This window comes from Cinclus cinclus, chromosome 2, assembly GCF_963662255.1.
Source record: "Cinclus cinclus chromosome 2, bCinCin1.1, whole genome shotgun sequence".
Lineage (NCBI taxonomy): Eukaryota > Metazoa > Chordata > Aves > Passeriformes > Cinclidae > Cinclus > Cinclus cinclus.
The window spans coordinates 107,435,222-107,454,340 of NC_085047.1; the positions used below are offsets into that span (position 1 = coordinate 107,435,222).

At 35.4% G+C, this 19,119-nt stretch overlaps 1 protein-coding gene across 2 annotated transcripts in view; it reads right to left on the minus strand.

Moving 5' to 3' along the window:
• DMD (dystrophin) overlaps nucleotides 1-19,119 on the minus strand; it is a 767,992-nt gene that overhangs the window by 375,773 nt on the left and 373,100 nt on the right. For both annotated transcript variants that reach the window (XM_062488103.1, XM_062488102.1), the window contains one exon: nucleotides 7,469-7,644. In XM_062488103.1, the coding sequence (XP_062344087.1) occupies nucleotides 7,469-7,644 (176 nt within the window). The remainder of the gene's footprint in view (nucleotides 1-7,468; nucleotides 7,645-19,119) is intronic.

The following is a 19,119-nucleotide window of genomic DNA, read 5'->3' on the forward strand; positions in this document are numbered from 1 at the left end:
ATTAATTATTTTTCCTAGTTGCATTTTGCATACATATGATAATTCATAGATTAGGGATTAGGTTTCCTACCACTATTAAACTGAATCAATAACAAATTCTTTTGGTAGTCTACAAAAGACAACGGATTTTTTTTTTTCAAACTGTCATTAATCCTTAGCTATTGTTGTTAGCTACTACATAAGCATTCATGGCCTATATCAGTAAGTTTGTATTTTCATGTGCAGTGTCAAAAACCACATGAAATATATATTGCAGCTCAAGTATTTTCTCCATGATCAACAGTGTGATAGCAATACCATAGCAACCCGTAAATAATTAGTGAAACATGTCAGATGTGATGTGTTTAGAGTTTGTAACTGCACACAAGTGATGTTGGATTTATTTGGGAAGTGTCACATATAGAAATAAAATATACAACCACAGGAGTAGAACAGATCTACACTTGTGACTCATATTCGCATCTGTAAGTCCAATAATATTTTGGTGTCTTTTTACTTTTTTACATTCATCTGTCAATTCTGTATTTATTGTATTTCTAAGATTAGGAATTTATGAGTTTAATAGCTTCTACTGAAAATATAAGAGACCACCAAAATAGTAATAAAAATTTAGAGACAATATTTACCAAAAATAAAAATATTTTTCTAAAGAATGGATAAATATGCTTCATTAGGGTAAGGAACTTTAAATAAGTGAAATTAAAATAGCACATAAACTTTAGAAAATATATTTAGATGTAAATACTAAGCGGTAAGAAGTTTAGTCAAACTATTTGTAAACACAATACAAATTTATGCCAGTAATACTTTTCTAGTGATTCATTATAAGAAATCTGAACAGTCAAAAAAAGAAAATTCAAAAAATCCAATATGCAGCTAATTATGTACTGGAAAGAAAAAATATATTTATTGACATAACTGTCATAAAATCTCTTCATCCTAAACCAGTTTTTGAATTGCATCTTGAAGCTAATCACAGCCTTCAATAGGCTGAGTGTTCAAGTAAAGGAAAACAATCATTTTCAGCTATGGTGTTATGGAAGAAAAAGAATACCTTAGTGAAGACGTATGAAAAATATTTAAAAATATATTTACTTTATAACAGTTAAATTTATTTTGAATAGAAAGCTTGTATTTTGGTATTCAAGAAAGTACTTGGAATTATTCTGGTAAACAGCCTTTGTTCTGTCATTCTTTCCATGATTACTTCAAATTCGCTTGGGTAGAGATCTGAACAGGCAGTCTGCAGGTTCAAACTCATTAAGAGTGTAAATGTATTTGCTGCTAAAATAATGAAAAATTCTCTGCCATTCAACTGAACCTAATTTTAACAAATGTCAGATCGTGATGAATAAAAAACCCCAGACTGATTACTTCTGAAACATTGAAAGAATCTATTTCCTGGGCATCTGTTTTCAAAAATTGCACAAGAAAGTTTTAGCAAAAGTGAAAAATAAAAAGACCAACCAGCACTACTCTCACAAGTCTCTCAAGAGCCTCATTTACGAGCCAGACTATGTGAGATGTTTCTTCCCTTCCTATGTACGTTCCCTTGGCTATCCCTGCCTGGACCACGAGCTGCAGAAAGAGCAGAACCAAGCTGTGGCCACAGCCCTGGGGCTTGTGGCACACTGTGGCCCTAATGGCAAGCCACCACATCTCTAAATCCTCCAAAACTCAGATTTCCCGGTGGTATGTGTCAGAGCAGACACAGCATGATGTGGCTGATAATGTGTCTCAGGGGATGAAAAGGCAGAGCAAACTTCTGTTGGTGCAATCTAGAAGATTCACTATTCAAAATGATTGCTGGAGTATGAAGAGGGAGACACAGACACTTTGTATTTCCCCTCTTTTGTCTGGGCTTAGTAGCATCTATTCAGAAGGCTTTTGTGACTTCTTGTGGTCTCCAAAGTCTCCATTTCAGAGTAACACTGTACTAGGGTACAAATTTCACCTTTTCCAAAATATGTCTTTTGTAGCAAAAATGTTAACAAAAACTCAATTAAATTCCCAATTTGCTAACTACCAGTGTATCAGACTTTCAATCAAGTTCCACTTTATTCAACTGCCTGGTCTATTTCAAAGTTTTCAGTAAGATAAAATGACTAGATGTGCTAAAATTACATTCTCCTCTAATTCTTAGCTGGATGGATTAGACTGCAAGATACAGAAACTTTAAACACTGAATTCAAACTTCTACAGCTTTGAAATTCTTAGATAAAGGCAAGTGGAAGATAACATCCTACACAAACATAACTCAAGCTTAACCTCTTGATCTTCAGTACCAAAGAAAGGAGATTCAAAGTCAATTTTAAGACTGTGTTTTGCCTGGGATCAGCATTTGACCTTTTAAAACTGAAAACCAGCTCCTTTTTACTGAAGAGCAGTGCCAGTTCCTTAAATTGTTTTGAGATTTAGTTTGTTTTCTTGTCTCTTTTTAATTAAGTTGACCTTTTGCGGTCCAAATAATTCTTATTCATTAAAACTGTCAGTCTATCACTGAGATTAATATTAGCATCCAGTGAACCTATGATCAGTTTCAGTAATTTATAGGATATCATGGTTTTGATCTGGTTTACAGTTCTTGTTATTCAGGTAGTTTAATATTTTTTTCAAAATTATTTATGAAAACTGAACCATCACGGTGAAACTCTGAATTCTATCCTAAATCTTCCCTTTTCAAGTCAACTTGAAACCATAGGGTTCATGGTGGTTACAGCAAATATTTTGAATTCACAGGGTATTTGTCAATGCAGTGATAATATTATAAATAAATAGTAGACCTTTTAACAGTACAGCCTGAGGAAAACTGAAAAAGCAATTTTGGAGAATTTGTCCTCCCCTCGCCAGAAAAATTATCAGTGCACCAGAACATGAAAAATGTCCTGGTGTTTCAGAAAAGCCCAACAGGGAGCCACCAGCATTGGGAACAGGAGGTGGTGGTTAAGGGGAACACAGAAGACTGGACATTTTCCTTACTCCATTCACCTCACGTTCTCCCAGGATCCACAGATATTAGGTTAAGAATTCTGTAGGACTGAGTCATTCTACTTTCCTCCATATCCTTCTGTGGCCAGCACATCTCAAGACATTCAGAAACCATAATGTAAATCTTAAATCCTTTATACTATCTCTTACATTTCCAGCAAGTAATCTTTCCTTCTGCTACTGAGGAATTAGGTCATTAGCATTTTGTTCCACCTTCAGTTTATCCATCAGTTCAACTTTGTAAACCTCAGTCATGTCCCTCCTGAGATTTCTCTCCAGATTGAAGATCCCCACCTTCTTAGTCTCTCCTCACAGTGCAGCCACTTCAAACCTTGGCTCGTTTTATCTGTCTCCCCCCAGGCATACTTTCTGTGTGCCCTGTATATCCTTTGACATGCACAGAGATCTGCACACAGTAACAAACATGAGTACGCCACAAAGTTTGATATCACGAAAACAGCATTTTTTTGTTTGTTTGTAATGTCCTTACTGATGCAGCTTAAAATGTTATGGCTTTTTCTTTTGCTCCCACCCTATCTTGTGCCTGTAAACACTGATAGCGATAAGATCAGGATCGCTTTCTGGAGCTTGAACAAGTTCAGCATCATTTAAGTATGGGATAATTTGTTTTTCTGAAATATGCCTTGCCTCATATTTGTCTCTGATCAAGATCATCTGCCACTTGTTGCCCATCTGCTCAGTTTTGGAGTTTCCACTATCAGCTCAGCCTTTGACTACCTGAGGCATAATGTCATTGGCATTCTTGGAAATGTCACCATACACCTCATGTCTCCAACAAATTTCTCACATCCATGCACCTTCTAAAAATATCTGTATCACTTTCCGTTACTCCTGTAATTGCTTCTCTCCTTCCCTCAGCTCCTACTGATCTTTGAATTCAGCTTGAAAAATATGTCTAGAATGGACTTTCAGTGCCCCACATAAAAGTTCAATGCTTCATGTAAAATTGTGCAGGATTATCAAAATCAATTCCTTTCATCTGGGTAAGTAAATAGCAAAAGCAGAGCTTACAATATATGAAGTTTCCTTGCCAAATAATACTTAGCAGCATCACACTCAAATCTGAAATCACTAACATATTTCATTTCTGGAATCCATTCAGTTGCTAATTTCTTCCACTTTATCTTGAGATCTGCTGAGCAAAAAAATTTAATACGAAACAAAATTTCAGTTGATCACTACTGCGAGCTACTGAGAATTAATTTTAAAGCAGAGCATAATGTATTAACTCCAAAGAATACTTGAAACCTATTTAAAGTTTAGAGTCCATTTTCTTTTCTGATTTTCAAAAGGTTATAAATGTTAATATCTATTTTATTTTTCTTTGAAATTATTATATGAAAATGCATTATACCCAGTCTGCTCTCCCTTCAGTATCACTCTCATTCAGTATGGTCTTAAAATGTGCTTCCATTTTCTCATTCTCAAAATTGACTATAAAAAAAATCTTAGAATCTTGTCCTAAAAATAACATTTTTTTAACTATGAAAATTTAATTTTTAGGAAACATAGAAAAGACTAAAAGGACTATTACAACTTATGTGAATCACAATATAAGCATTCTGACTTTGTGGGTGTTGTTTTTTTTGGTTTTGGGGGTTCTTTTTATAGTCTATTAAGGCTATTCTGAAAAAGAAAAATCAAAATATGTCGATTGACTCATATTTATTATAATTTATATTCTATTGATATACTTTAAATTGACCTACATATGCATTGGGCAATGTCATGACTATATTAGCTCTTTGGACTGTAAGTAGAGGTCACTTCCTTCAACTTTTGTTAGCCTTATGCTGTGATCTTAAGGATAAATTAAAGCAGTTTGGATTACATGGGTTTCAAATCTTTAAAAGAGAGAATCTGACTGTACCCAAAACCAAAATAAAATAAATAATGAAAGACTAAAAGATGTCAAAGCATAAGAGTTATGCAAATCCCATGACACCATGCTATATAAAGACTGGGCAGCTGTTAAACCTATGGTCTTTTCATGCCCAGGTTCATCAGTAATTGAGATCTACTTAGAACCCATCACTTTTTCCTGCCAGTTAGGCTTCTTTCCCTTGAAAATCCATTCTAGAGGAGTAAAAAGATGAAGAAAACAAAACAAAACAAAACACCACATGTGGTGGCAGAAGCTAGGGTAGGCTGTGTGTTCCAAGACATGGGAACACAAAGCATTCCTTGGCTCTGATATAGCCAAGACTGGGAGGTGAATAGAAGCATCCTGATGCACATAAGTCTCACTAAAGTACACCAGAAACATTTATATCAATTTAACACAATACTATCTGTATTCTTCCTGGTGATTGCTTGCTATTATTTACACCAACTTCACCAACTGATGTCTCTGCAATCATTTTCCTCTAAATCACACAAGCTGTCATTCCAGAGGACAACAAACCAATCGGTCAACATACTAAACAGAACAAAAGGAGGAAAGCATGTGCAAGTGTTTATGTAAGAATCTTCATCTAGGCAATATAACTGGGTTATTCCCACTTAACAAATAACAAGATTCCTTAAAATGTAGAATGTGTCAAGAAATTCCATGTCATATTCTAACAATGCATTAAACCAAAAGAAAATTCAGTTAGATATTTCTACTGATAAACGAAGGAATGAACAATTACAATCTTAACCAGAACAGGAACATATTTTATATCCTCAAACAAACCTCATCCACCAGTCAATTTCTTCTGTGTTGCCAAAGCAGATTAGAGGGCTGTTAAAATGATGTGTTATTGTTTTGTAAGTGTTTGCACTTACATAACAAGTTAATGCTTGGAAACACAGATTGGTTTCCAATGTACAAAAGAACAGCTTTTTATGCGACAAATAAAGGCCAAGGACTCCCTTGTGTAACAAATAACAATACCATCAACACCTGGAAATACAGCAGAAAGAATTATTGAAAATATCCCTGAAGCTTCTGAAGGCTGTAGATTACTTGCTGCAACTCCTTCTTTTAGAGCAATCATTTAGGCTGGAAAAGGCCTTCAGGATCATTGAGTTCAACCTTTAACAGAGCACTCCCACCCCTAAACCATGTCCCCAAGTGACACATCTACATGACTTTTAAATACCACTGGGAAACCTTGTAGCACTTTTCAGTACCTAAAGGGGAGTACAGGAAAGGGACTTTTCCCAAGGACATGTTCCACAGGACAAAGGAGAATTGCCTTAAGATAAAAGAGTGTTTAGATTAGATATTAAGAATAAATTATTTGCTTCTGAATTTTGCAGCACTGATACAGGTTGTCCAGAGAGACTGTAGAGTACAAATCACCCGAAGTTTTCAAAACCAGGCTGGATGAGGCTCTGAGAAACCGAATCTAGTAGAAGATTCACTGTCTATGCCAAGGGGGTTGGAGCTTAATGAACTTTAAGTTCCCTTCCAATCTTAACCATGCTATGGTTCTATGGTGACTCAACCACTTCCTTGGGCAGCCTGCTCCAATGACTGACCACATGTTCCAGGTGAAACTTTAATCATGATTAGAGTCAGTAATAACCCTTCAGGACACTCCCTTATGACACTAGTCAATGTTTTCACAACTTTCTCAACCCCATGGCTCTGAACAGAGAAATGATACATGTCACATCAGAAGTAAAAAAAAACCTGTTGCACACTACCAGTTCTTCCAGTACATCTCCAGCACTCATTAATGTATCGCTATAAGGAATATGCTGCCATTTAACAAAACCATGCATGAAGAAAGCTCTACCTGTATTTTCTACTACATTTTAAAGCAGAATGGCATATCCACTTAGGCCTAGCATCTAAATTAAGAATATGGTCTTTAATAAAACCTATCTTAACAGCAACCTTTTTTCTTTACACTGGAAATTTTCTTTTTAAACGTACAAAGCTATTTTTGTATTACCTGCAACTCAAACACTTTCTGAGCTGAGAAAAACATTCTCTATAAAAAAAAACAAATTGATTTAGAAGTGATCATATATAATATTAAATTGATAAATCCATACTTTTTAATCCAGCCTATGAAATCTAGATGCTAATGACATTTATTTTGATAGATCAACTAGATTAGGATTACCTGTACAAATTAACCAAGGTACTATTAGTATTACAGAGACGTGCTTTAATGACACACAGTCAAATAGAAAGATTATAAACCAGTTGTAAATTCTGTACTGTTCCACTTTAAAATTGAGCAGTTATGTATGCTTGTTTGGTATTTTTTAAGCACATAGAGTTAAAATATAAAAAAAATGGAGTATGGAAGGGAATGGTGGTCACTGACAGGAGTAGGTAGAAAAGAATTAAGCAAATTATATGTATGAATAATTTATAGGATGCAAAATTTAATTATTGATAATTCCTTTTATACTTGCAGACTCTACACATTGACAGCACCTTTGAAATTTCAAGCCAGAATCAAATATAAAATAGCTAAAAATAATTTCACAATATTTTAACTCTCTTTTAACCTACCTCTTTTTTTTCTCTACCAGCTGTCTGCAGATCTCTTTCCACCGGTTATTCAAACTTTCCAGCTCTTCCTTCAGCACCCTGGCATCTGCTGTTGATGACTGCCCAATAATCTCTTCACCAGTTGCATTCAGTGTTTTGACAACAGTTTGCTGCTGCCCAATGCCATCCTGAAGCTCCTGCAAAATACCCAACACATTCACTTCTTCATAAGGAAGCATAAAAAAAATGCTTCATCACATACTGGCCAGAGGGAAAGGGGTGAAAATTTTTGCTGTCTGAGTTCCAAAGGAAAAATCCAGGACGAGTAGACAAAGACATCTCTTTATTTTGTAACAAGTACCTTTCAGTACATCTCTGCAGCCTTTTATCTCCTCCTGTATTGATGTCTACTAGAGAGCATTGCAATAATATTCTGCACATTTATTTATAAGTAAAAACCTTGTAAACAAATGTACTTCTACACCTCCAAAGGTATATATCACATTTAAGAGCCTAGAAAGCACTGTAAGATTTCAGCTACAAAATGTATGAAGTTCCTATTAGCTATAGACTCAAATAAGCAATGTCAGAAAAGCAGTCTGTACAACTTTTGATTTCATGGAAGAACACCTTTTTGTCCTATTGTGAGAAGCCTAATAACTCGTGTGTTTTTTGGTTCAGTTTTGATTGTTTGTTTGGTTTTTGGTTTTGCTTTGGGGTTTTTTGGGGGGGAGGGAGGTAGGTAGGTGCTGTTGTTGTTGCTGTTGTCTTTAGGTTTGGTTTGGAGTTTGTTGGTTGATTTTTTTTTTTTTTTAATGGGACTTGTGGGGAGCTACACTTCTAAGAAAAAGTATTGCAATATTTCTACTTGCGCACAGAATTAAAAGCTACCAAAAATAACCAATATGGGCCAATCTCAAGTTTTACTAAATTCACTGGGATTAATTTTTTGTGTATTTTTTCTGATAAAATAAAATAATTTTTCCTACAGTATTCCTGTAGCTACCTTACCTCATGTTTAAAAACAACACAATTCTGAATCTGCAGCTTAGATTGTAGCACTGTATGCCTGCTGAAGCAAGTTCATCTTTATAAATAGTCAATATTTTCATAGTTTTAGTCCTCAGTAGATCATGAGTATTTTTCCCTTGAATCCTCGGAATCATAAGCAAAAAAAGTGTAAAATAATTGTCAACACTTTACTGCTAAAATAAGCAGGAACTGAAATAAAACAAACAATCTACACTGTGGTATTCATACTTATGACAGATTTTCACAACCTCAGGAAGTGTGTCTGAATTCTATCTACATACAAAGGCTTTCAAGTAAAATGCTGAATCTAATTTTTTTGGAGGAAACCAAATACTTTAGCATATCATACTCCAGAACAAAATCATATGTCCACTTTCTCTTTCTAAATGCATAATATAAATTGCAGAGCAAGTCAGTAAACCTGTATACTAACATTAAACAAAATTTGTCCATGAAACAGTTAAAACTGGTAGGATACAACATTTCCAGGAATGTGAAAGATGAACATGACTACTCCTTATGATTTTTAAAATATATGTATTTGGTCAGGAGGTTATAATTGAAGTTCACAAACTGAAGCATTCTGGAAGTTTACTTGTTCTAACATGATCCAACTCAGTTGCCAGCTACTAATTCATTAAATTGCATTGAGTCAGTTGAATGTTCTGTGCCAGTTTTTGCACAAATTTTACAGGGACAGTTTGAACACAACACCAGCAGAGCTTGGGGCACAAGGGTCAGTGTCAGCAGGTCACTGTGGTGTTTACCCACAGTCCTGGACAAGGAATTGTAGCTGAAGCAGAGGTTTCCACTGTTGAGATTTAGCTTGTTTTTATTACACTTTCTGTTTGGTTTTCTTGCAATTTCTTTTAGGTTGTCACAGGACACACACACCCATCGCCAAATTATTCCTTTCTTAGATTCCTCTCAGTAAAAACTGTTCCGCTGATTGTTGTTTTGTTTTGGTTTTTTTCCCCCCAAATTATTTTGAAGCCCCACAGTTTCAGGGTAAGAAGTAGCTGTGATGAGCATAACATGACAGTAATCTGCATCCAATTTTATTATGTTTTGATAGGATGAGAAATGTTTTTCTGCAGGATCCTTGCAAGCTACATGACAATCCAGTCATGCTGCCTCAAGCACCCTGCTGCTTCACAGTGTCCCAGCACACTTTGCTTCACCTGTGGAATGTGTAAGATTTTAAAGATACCTTTGTAGCAGAAACTGCAAGATTTTACTAATACCCAGAATAGACACATAAAGCCTCTTACCTTGAGGTATAAGATTTTATTTTCTTTCTGCAATGCACATTAATACAATAATACCTGGCTCAACTTTTGACTATTTTTGCCAGGTACATGATTTCGCTAATAGAAATAAATATCAGCAATGGCAAGGTCACTTGTCTAAATGCAAATATTGTCTACTCTTGCAAATTTGAATAGGTCTATCCACTACACACTTCTCTTTTGGTAATGCCCAGCTTAAAATGAGTACCTAGTTTTAGCACATATTCACTGTATTTCATATTGATTTTAGCACTAGAGCTTTTGAATTGTTCAGTAGGGAGCATTACATGGGTAAATCATAACAATGTATAGTTTCAGAAAAATATATTACGGCAAGTGGCTTACTTCCAGCCAGGCATTTGAGATCTTTGTGCAACTGTGTGCATCTGTGTGAAGTTAAGATCCATACCACTTAACTGAAAAATAACTCAGAACAAAGCTTCTAGTTATATGCAGAGGCCTGTTCTGTTGGAATAGGAGATCAAAGCAAGGAGAACAAAGAACGGAAATTCTACTTCTGGAACTCTGGATGTTTTAGAAGTAAAATTTGTAGAAATTACTTGTTGTCTACTTAGCATCCACTTTTCTAAATGACAGAAACAACAACCAGTCCGTAAAGTACTATAAAGTGAAATGCTAAGCAAAAGCTCATTCAAATACTCTGAGACTTTTTCCTGTGCTCACAGCATTCTAAATTAGGTTTTCTCCCTCCCCCAGCATACATAAACACAAAACAGCAACTAGTCCATGATTTCCACACATATTTCAATTGACACAGAGTTAAACAAAGGAATTTTCTCATTTATCTTGTGACATATTATGTAATAAACCTTACTTACAAAATAAAAAAGAAAATAGCTAGCTCAATGGCAGGGGTGGTCTTAGAACTTAAGGTCCCTAATGCTGGAATGGAAACCTTGCACAAGATGTGTAGGAAGGAGAAGTGTGAACTCCCACCAGAACCTGAGAGAAGCCTTCTAGTCATCTGCATTTCAGATCACCATACAGAACTCAATCTGAGATTTTTTTCCCCAAGTACTCTAAGCATTTAACACTTTTCATATGATTAAACAGAGACACTGATGTCTTGATGAAGTTTGTCTGGATTCAACAGCCCATGAAAAAGATTTTTGTTGGTAATGGATACTGCACAAAACAATTCCTCCCATGAAGACACTAAGATATTTTTTAAAGCATTTTTTATGAAAAGAACAAATTTTTTTGTAACTGTTTTACTCAAAGCCACATTTTCACATGCTCTTCCCAGAGTTATTACCACAATTATGCTTTTCATAACTTATATTAGTATCTAAAGTTTGCCAGCAGCTATAGTTTCCTACTGACATCCCCTCCACCCTTGCCACCCAATTCCCTGAGGGCAAAGTGCTGTGAGGCTGCACAACCTTGCCTCCCATGGCCTTATGGTTTTTGGATTTCCAGAAGAAATATTGACTGTGCATATATTTCAGGCACCTTCACTCAAACTTCCACCTCTTCCTATAGAAATGACAAAGCAAAATGTCACACTGTGCTTTGGATTCCCAGCTTACTCAGAAGCCACTGGAGATACTTACACGTGAAGTTATAGAGTTTCTAATCATTTTATGAACAGAGTGAGCCAACAAATTTAATTAAAAATTACATTTTTATGCATCTCTGGAAATATTCAAGGTCAGGTTGGACAGGGCCCTGAGTGACCTGCTCTAGTGGAAGATGTTCCTATTCATTGCAGGGACATTGGGCTAGATGAAACTTAAAGCTCTCTTCCAAACCAAACTCTTCTATGATTCTATATTCCCACACACAGAATTAATCACAATTTTGAATAAGATACTTTTATGCATTATTTGTTTTAAACATATTGCATTTCTAGCTACTGAGAGAAGCAGGAGCTATAGGAAATACCCATCACTTTAATTTTTCTTTCTTGTGATTCCCAAGTATAAGAAGGAGATGGTTAACTATTAAATTAAGGTTTAAATAATCTCTCGAATTAAAAATTGAAGAAAGAGCATATTAAAGAACTTTTACCTCTCATACAAAGGGTTTTAAACTTTGATAATGATTTCAACTAATTAAATATAATAACATAAAACTGCCAAAGCATTCTTATGATGCATCTTTGATTAAATCACTTATTTGTTATTTTCCAAGATTTAAACAAATAAAGAATTCTTCAGAAAATTTCCAAGTGGAACAGGAAAAAAAAAAAAAGAAAAAAAAGAAAAAAAAAGGAAAAAAATTGTTAAAAGCACAGGGCAAAATATTAATGAAAGTCAAAAAAGCTGTCTCTGCAATATCAGGGGATTTGCCCACAATCAGCCTGAAAACTGTGGCCTAGTTCACTACTGGTATGAATTTTAGTTTTCATTTGCACTTTCTAGAAACAACTGCCTAATGAAAACACAAGAACTGCTGCTTTATGACATATATTGAATGCAACATAAGAAAAAAAGAAATGAGGAAAGAAAGGAAAAAACTGGAAAGTTCTCAAAGGAGTTAACTTGACACATCCAGCATTACTTCAATGTCCCTAAGTGCATGAAGAACACTTTCATTTCTACCTCCAAACACTCAGAGGTTTCTGCATCAATATAATCTTATTGTAATAAAGCTTGCAAAGCTGTTCTTAAGATAACGATTAAGCAAATCACAGCTCATTTTGGCTAAGTTGATGAAGTTGTGTGCCATTATCTTTTAGGGAATACATTCCAACTGTATTGTGTGATGCTTTCTGAAGAAAATTAAAGGCCTGAGAGACCCTAAAATCTACAGGCATTCCTGGTACCAGCTTGGCAAGAGATTTCAGTTTGTACCCTAAATACAAAGTAGGAATCCCCCAAAAAGGAGAGAGAACAAGAATGCAATGAATCATGGCTGGTTTCAACTGGAAGTGACCTTAAAGATGAACTAGTTCCAGCTCCTTGCCATGGGTAGTGGCTCCCTACCCTAGACCAGGTTGCTCAAAGCCTTATCCAACCTGGCCTTGAAATGATCCAGAGTTGGAGAATCCACAGCTTCTCTGGCCAACCTGTTCTAGTGCCTCACCACCCTCACAGTATAGAATTTCTTTCTAATATCCAATTTCAACCTGCTCTCAGTTTGAAGCCATCCCCCTATGTCCTGTCACTACATATTGTTGGAAAAAATCCCACTCTTGTAAGTTCCCTTAAGGTACTGAAAGACCACACTAAGGTCATTCTGGAGCCTTCTCTTCTCCAAGCGGAACAATCCCAATTCCCTCAGCCTTTCTCAGGGAATACCTAACAGTAAAATACATCTATCTTCCCTCTCATCTAATTTCCTTCCCATGCTGCTTTTCATTTTATTACTTTCATTTTAATTTTTCAGGGATTCTATTATGCATTGTCATTTTATTACTTCCTCTATTATTTTATACCCTCTGCTTATCAGTCCTGTGGATTGCCATCCCCTAACTACAACCAAAGATTGGGGATTTAGATTAACTAAAAAGTGCTTTACAGGGGATCTTAGATCTAGTCCTACTCACATGATTGCTGTAAACCACTGCAAAGAGAAATACTTTATGTATACTTTATCCTTACCCTTTTAGACTTCTACCCATGAAAGTTTGCTTTCAAAGTTATGCAGCTCTTTTTCTTTTAATATTCTTTTCACAATACATTTATTTTTAAGAAACTGGATCATTCAAGGAACCAAAGGAACTTTCTCCTAGATATGGACAAGCAGTAAATGCTTTGAAGTCAGGTTTTTAACAGCACTCTCAATGATGCTCAGATTAATGACATCTAAGAATTACACTGCACACATTTCTACACAACTGTGCACAAGGACTTTGGAGACACTTTCATGTATCAAAGTCCAGAAAAGAACAGTTTAGGATACTTAGAGGTGCCTTTACTTCATGTGGGCCAGGCTGATTCTTTGTGAATCATCTTGTAACACGCACATTTCAAAAGCAGCAAGGTATCCCTATTGATTCAGGGTGTTTTGCCTAAATAATAAAATGGATGTGAACAATATGACCACCAACTTGGTTTCTTCTCAAAGCCCTGACTGTGCCTTCTTTTTTTGTTTAGACTGCTGCCCACAGCCCTAACTTGCTGTGAACAAGTAAAACTAACGAAACTCTCATATTTCGTTAAATCCCATCCTATAACATACAGCTTCATCAACTGCATAAGAAATATGTAAATATAAAAAGGGTCTTAGTTTCAGACAATTTAATAGGACAGAGACTCTGAAGTAAGTTACCTCCCCTTAATTTTAAGCCTCTACTGTGTAAACAGTATATTAATATTAAAAAGTTATGGAGCTTTGGGTTTTTAGGACATTTTAACTTAAGCATCAGTAGTATTTTGGTCTTTTTTAATGGATGCTTGTTAACTGCTCAAGATCTATATTGTGATAGCATCCTACAAACTTGCTTAATCAACCATCACCAATATTATGAAGAGTTAATTACAGTTTATGCTGGTTTTCCCCAAGAAACCAGGTTTAAACTTTTTGTAGACAAAATAACTTGTATAATTGATTAAAGAATCTGCCAAGTAATTTCAAATACATTGCATCATCACATTTCTAATTGCCACCTTTTATCCTGATGCCTTTCTTGATGCTCATGACAACTGACTAAGCAATATGAAAAAAAGATAAATTCTTTGTTTAGATTGATTGGTAATATAAATTAAAACACACACACAAAAAGAAAACTAATTGAGTGGATGAGAATGTTAAATAAATCCTTTTAAAATTTTATTACTTTTCCCATATTATGCAAATTAAAGATTCAGCAGAAGCCTTGCCTTTTTACTTAAGAGGATACCTGAATGGCACAAATTTGTTTTTTTTTGTCATTTCTCAGGTAATTTGACTATATGTCTCTTTCTGCAACCTCATTTCCACTTGTCATTGACAGAAATAGCATTTTACTGATAAATTTAGTGAGAAACCATTCTATGAGCAGTCTCAGGAATACTTTGTTCTTTTCATTGTGCTGGACAAATATACTTAACAATCATTTATTTTTATGGAAAAGCCCTGCAGCAACATGAAGAAATACCACAAATTAGCTAATTTCTGTCAGAAAAATTAATGGCCACAAAATGTTTTAAGAGAAAAATAATATATTGCCTCTTCTTCATGTAGTGTAAGGTACAGATCCAAAAAACATTTAAAGTTACTATGCACCACTTTAAGAAAACTGTAGTCTTAAATTCAACATTTATGTTATAATCTTCAGTCACTTACATAAATGTCTCTTCTGCTTTAAATTACATAAAACCATAAGGTTGACATAAGAGTGTCTACTCAGATGCAACAATATAAATCAGAGAACTGTGAAAACATCTGGTGGAAAACTATCCCCAAAACAATTTGCTAACATTTGGTTACCAGAATGAATTTACCCATTAAGAGTATGTACCTCTGTTCAATATTCTATTAGAAATAAGGAAGAAATTCATTTTCTAGGCAGTTAAACCCCAGTGATTTAATCTGGACACACATTACTGGCACTTTGGTAGGATTCAAACAAACAACAAAGAGTATGTGATGTTTCCTAACTTTTTTGTGACAAACAACTATAAAAATCTTTGTTGCTTGGTGTGCACTATGTTGGTTAATAACTATGTGTTATTATTATGAATTGTGGAAATGCCGGATGGCTGATGGAGATGGAAAAGGTGAAGAACAGTGAAAAGAGTCAGTGTTTGCTATGGTGAGCACAATAATTTTTGGCAAAGCATTTTCTTCTTAGCATAAATTAAAGAAATTATAAAGGCTTGAATATTACTATCAGCTCTGTTCAAGAACAGCCTTTGAAAGAGGTGACAGTAGGCTCTGGGCATATTTTGTCTATAAAGCAGATCTGGGTTTCTGTTGCCAGTATTACTGGTTTGGTGTATCAGCTGTACATGAGGAACCAAAGGAAAATTGCTACAGGCCTGTTTTCTGAATATACAATAAAGAATGTAAAATAAAAAGGAGATTTAATTCTCACTTAAAAAAATATAAATAGAATTGAGGTTTAATCCACATTTTATATAAAAAGTTTATAAAGAATATAAACATTATGCTTGATTTGGTATGCAAATTGTTTTGTTGGAGAGCCTTAAGAAACTACTGTTCCATCCTGCTCTCTGTATTACTTTTTTTTTTCTATATTTTGGTGCTTTTCAGTTAGGAGGGCCAGTATTTCCCCAGGTTTTTTATACTATTTCATACTATCCATGACTGATAGTACAAAGAATGTTGGATAAAATGCTACTTCACAATTATATATTTTAACAAAATAAGCGGAGATATACAACTTCTTATACTCTGCCAAAAACTTCTAAGTCAGCAAGAGTCCCAGATTTATTTGAAAGTTTTAATGTCTTCCAGACTTTATCCCTTGACCATGCCTCTTGTCTCTCGAAGGGAGAAATCCATCCTTTAGAAGACAAGTCATAAAAGTCATAAAAGTGGAAATTTCATTATTTTACCTACACAAAGTCTGTCTATGCTGCTAGCCTTTAAAAAGCAATAGTCTACTTATATTTCAGTGGCTTAGAAACTTCACACCTCAGGTTACCACAGTAATTCCAGATTCTTGCCACTGCTACCTGTGCTGTGATATATCAAATATAATTCCAAGTTCATCTCCAGTTCAGCTCCAAGATGTTCCCACTGAGCCATCACTGGGAGAGCTTCTGGGATAATATGGTTAAGAAGGAGAATGAAAACCTGTGTCATTGAAATGAGAGAGAGAAGAGCGAGAATATGTGAGTGAAACAGCCCTGCAGACACCAAGGTCAGTGCAGAAGGAGGGGCAGGAGGTGCTCCAGGTGCCAGAGCTGAGATTCCCCTGCAGCCCTTGGTGCAGACCATGGTGAGGCAGCTGATTCCCTTGCAGCCCATGGAAGATCTCACTCCAGAGCAGGGAAATGCCCAAAAAAAGCTGTGGCCTGGTGGGAAGTCTGTGCTGGAGCACAGTCCTGGCAGGACCAGTGGCTCCATGGAGAGAGGAGCCCATGCTGGAGCAGCTTGGCTGGCAGCACCTGTGTCTCCATGATGGAGTAACCTGTTCCCAAACTGCACACCATGGGAATGACCCCATCCTGGGGCAGGGAAAGAGTGTGAGTAGTCCTTGCTCTGAGGAAGAAGGAGCATCAGAGACAACATGTGATGCACTAATCAGAGCCCCAATTCTCCATCTGCTTGTATCTCTGGAGGTGGAGATTTAGAGAGCTCAGGAGTACAGAAAAGCCTAGGAAGGAGGGAGCAGTGGAGGGAAGGTGTTTTAAGATTTGGGTTGCCTTCTCATTGCCCTGCTCTGATTTAATTGGTGAATACAGTTATTTCCTCAAGCTGAGTCTGTTTTGCCCATAAGTGGCAACTGATCTCTCCCTGTACTTATCTTGACCCATGAGCCTTTCATTCTATTTTCTTCCCCCCGTCCATCTGAGAAGGGGAGTGACAGAGTAGCTTTGGTGGCCAACTAGTGTTCAGCCAGGGCCGGCTCATGACAAAAACACCCTGCGGCTTAAAAGCATTGAAATAAATTATATATTAATGGTGCAGGTGAGAGCTGACCTTGTCAATTTAATCATATTAAAAATTACTTAGATAAGCAGCATCATCTTCAAATGCAGATACTTTGCAATCATACTAATCCTTGTGGTTTTTTAAACATATTCACCTGATTAATAATAATCAGAAAAGAAAAACGAACACCACTTTCCCATTTTTTTTTTTCCAGTGAGATATAATTGTAAAATGGGCCATATCCCTTCAAACTGATATTTCTTATCTCTTTATAAAGTGACACAAAATTATGATGAAAGCCATTTCAGCATTGAACTGTGAAGGGCATGACCAGAGGTCTAGTTTGTGTTTCTAGCCCAATTTACAGAGTTGCTTCTTATTAATATATTAATTCAATTTAACTTTAGAACTGATTTAGAAATACTGCAGGGAGAAAAAGAGACACTTTTTTCCCCGCAAAAATTCTACTGCTACTGCATGCTAACTGTAATGCTTCAGGTTAAACACATAACATTCAACTCTGAGTCCAAAAACATGCACATTGATTTTGCAGCACACGCCACTGAATGCCATGGTAATATATTAATATCCATACTGATGTAGCATACAAATGTGAAGACAATACTCAGTCAAGCAACTTTTTAATTCACCTCTACACCGAATAGAATATGGCCTAATGTGACACCACTTTTTTTGCAGTTTCTCATAGTTGCAACATTTTGTTCTCTTACCTGCTCTGCAATGCTATAACAGAACAAACAGTGTCAACAATAAGAAAAATTGCATCCTCCGTCTTCAATTCTTTCCATCTATCACAAAGCAAACTACTCATATAACAGGTCCCAGTATATTAAAAATAACAACATGGCCTAGTTTGTTCAAACATAGCCCAGTCTGAAGATTTCAAGGACATAAGTAATACTGATGGATGTATCTTAATATCACAACATTTTTAACTAAAAAAGTGATTTTAATCCAACTCAATGTGAATACAGTTCTTAATTTTTCCTGTGATATTTAAATCAATTTATTTTGCTTCTTTTAAATTAAAAACAGATTGCTACAACACCTTTATGATTTCACAGATTTTCCTGATTATTACAGAACTACCCAGACCCTGGCATAACCCAAGTTATTTCCTATATACCTTCTGTGTATCAAAAACTAGAAAACTTCAGTTTGCTTTCCTGTGGAACCTATAGCTGTAAAGTGTGATCTCTATTCATTAACTCATTTATTCCAGCAGCACTGGAATAAACACATGCACCTCGGCATCCTGTTTTCTTTTCAAACATTATATTTAAGCTGTACATATTACGTCTTTTGAAATTTATAGATTTTTATTTGTCAATACTGCCAGACATGGAAAAAAAACATTACATAAAAGTAGCAGATTGAAAATATTGAACAAGCTATATATATTGACTCTCTAGTATTGGTCATTTATAGCCTCCCTTTAAGCTACTACAGATATCTCCCATTCAAGTATTTGAATAATATATAAATATATTTGCATAACCCTTTGTGTTGGAATTTTTATCCATATCTTTTACACTTATTTTTCAAGCAAATTAAAATTTTACATATATTATTTTAATCAGAAAATCCTCCTTTTTTCTTTTTCATTTTTTTTTTTCACAGATAGAAGAAACATTTTTGGATACATCTTATTCTGTGAAAACTAAAAAATTAGTCACATACCAGACGAAAATAGAAAAACCTATTACTAATATCATTCTGCCTGTTTGTAAGAAAACAATGTCAAAAAGATTTGAACTAGCAATCAGTGTACACTGACAACTGCAACTGTAGAAAGTTATAAAGGAATAAACGTATCCTAAG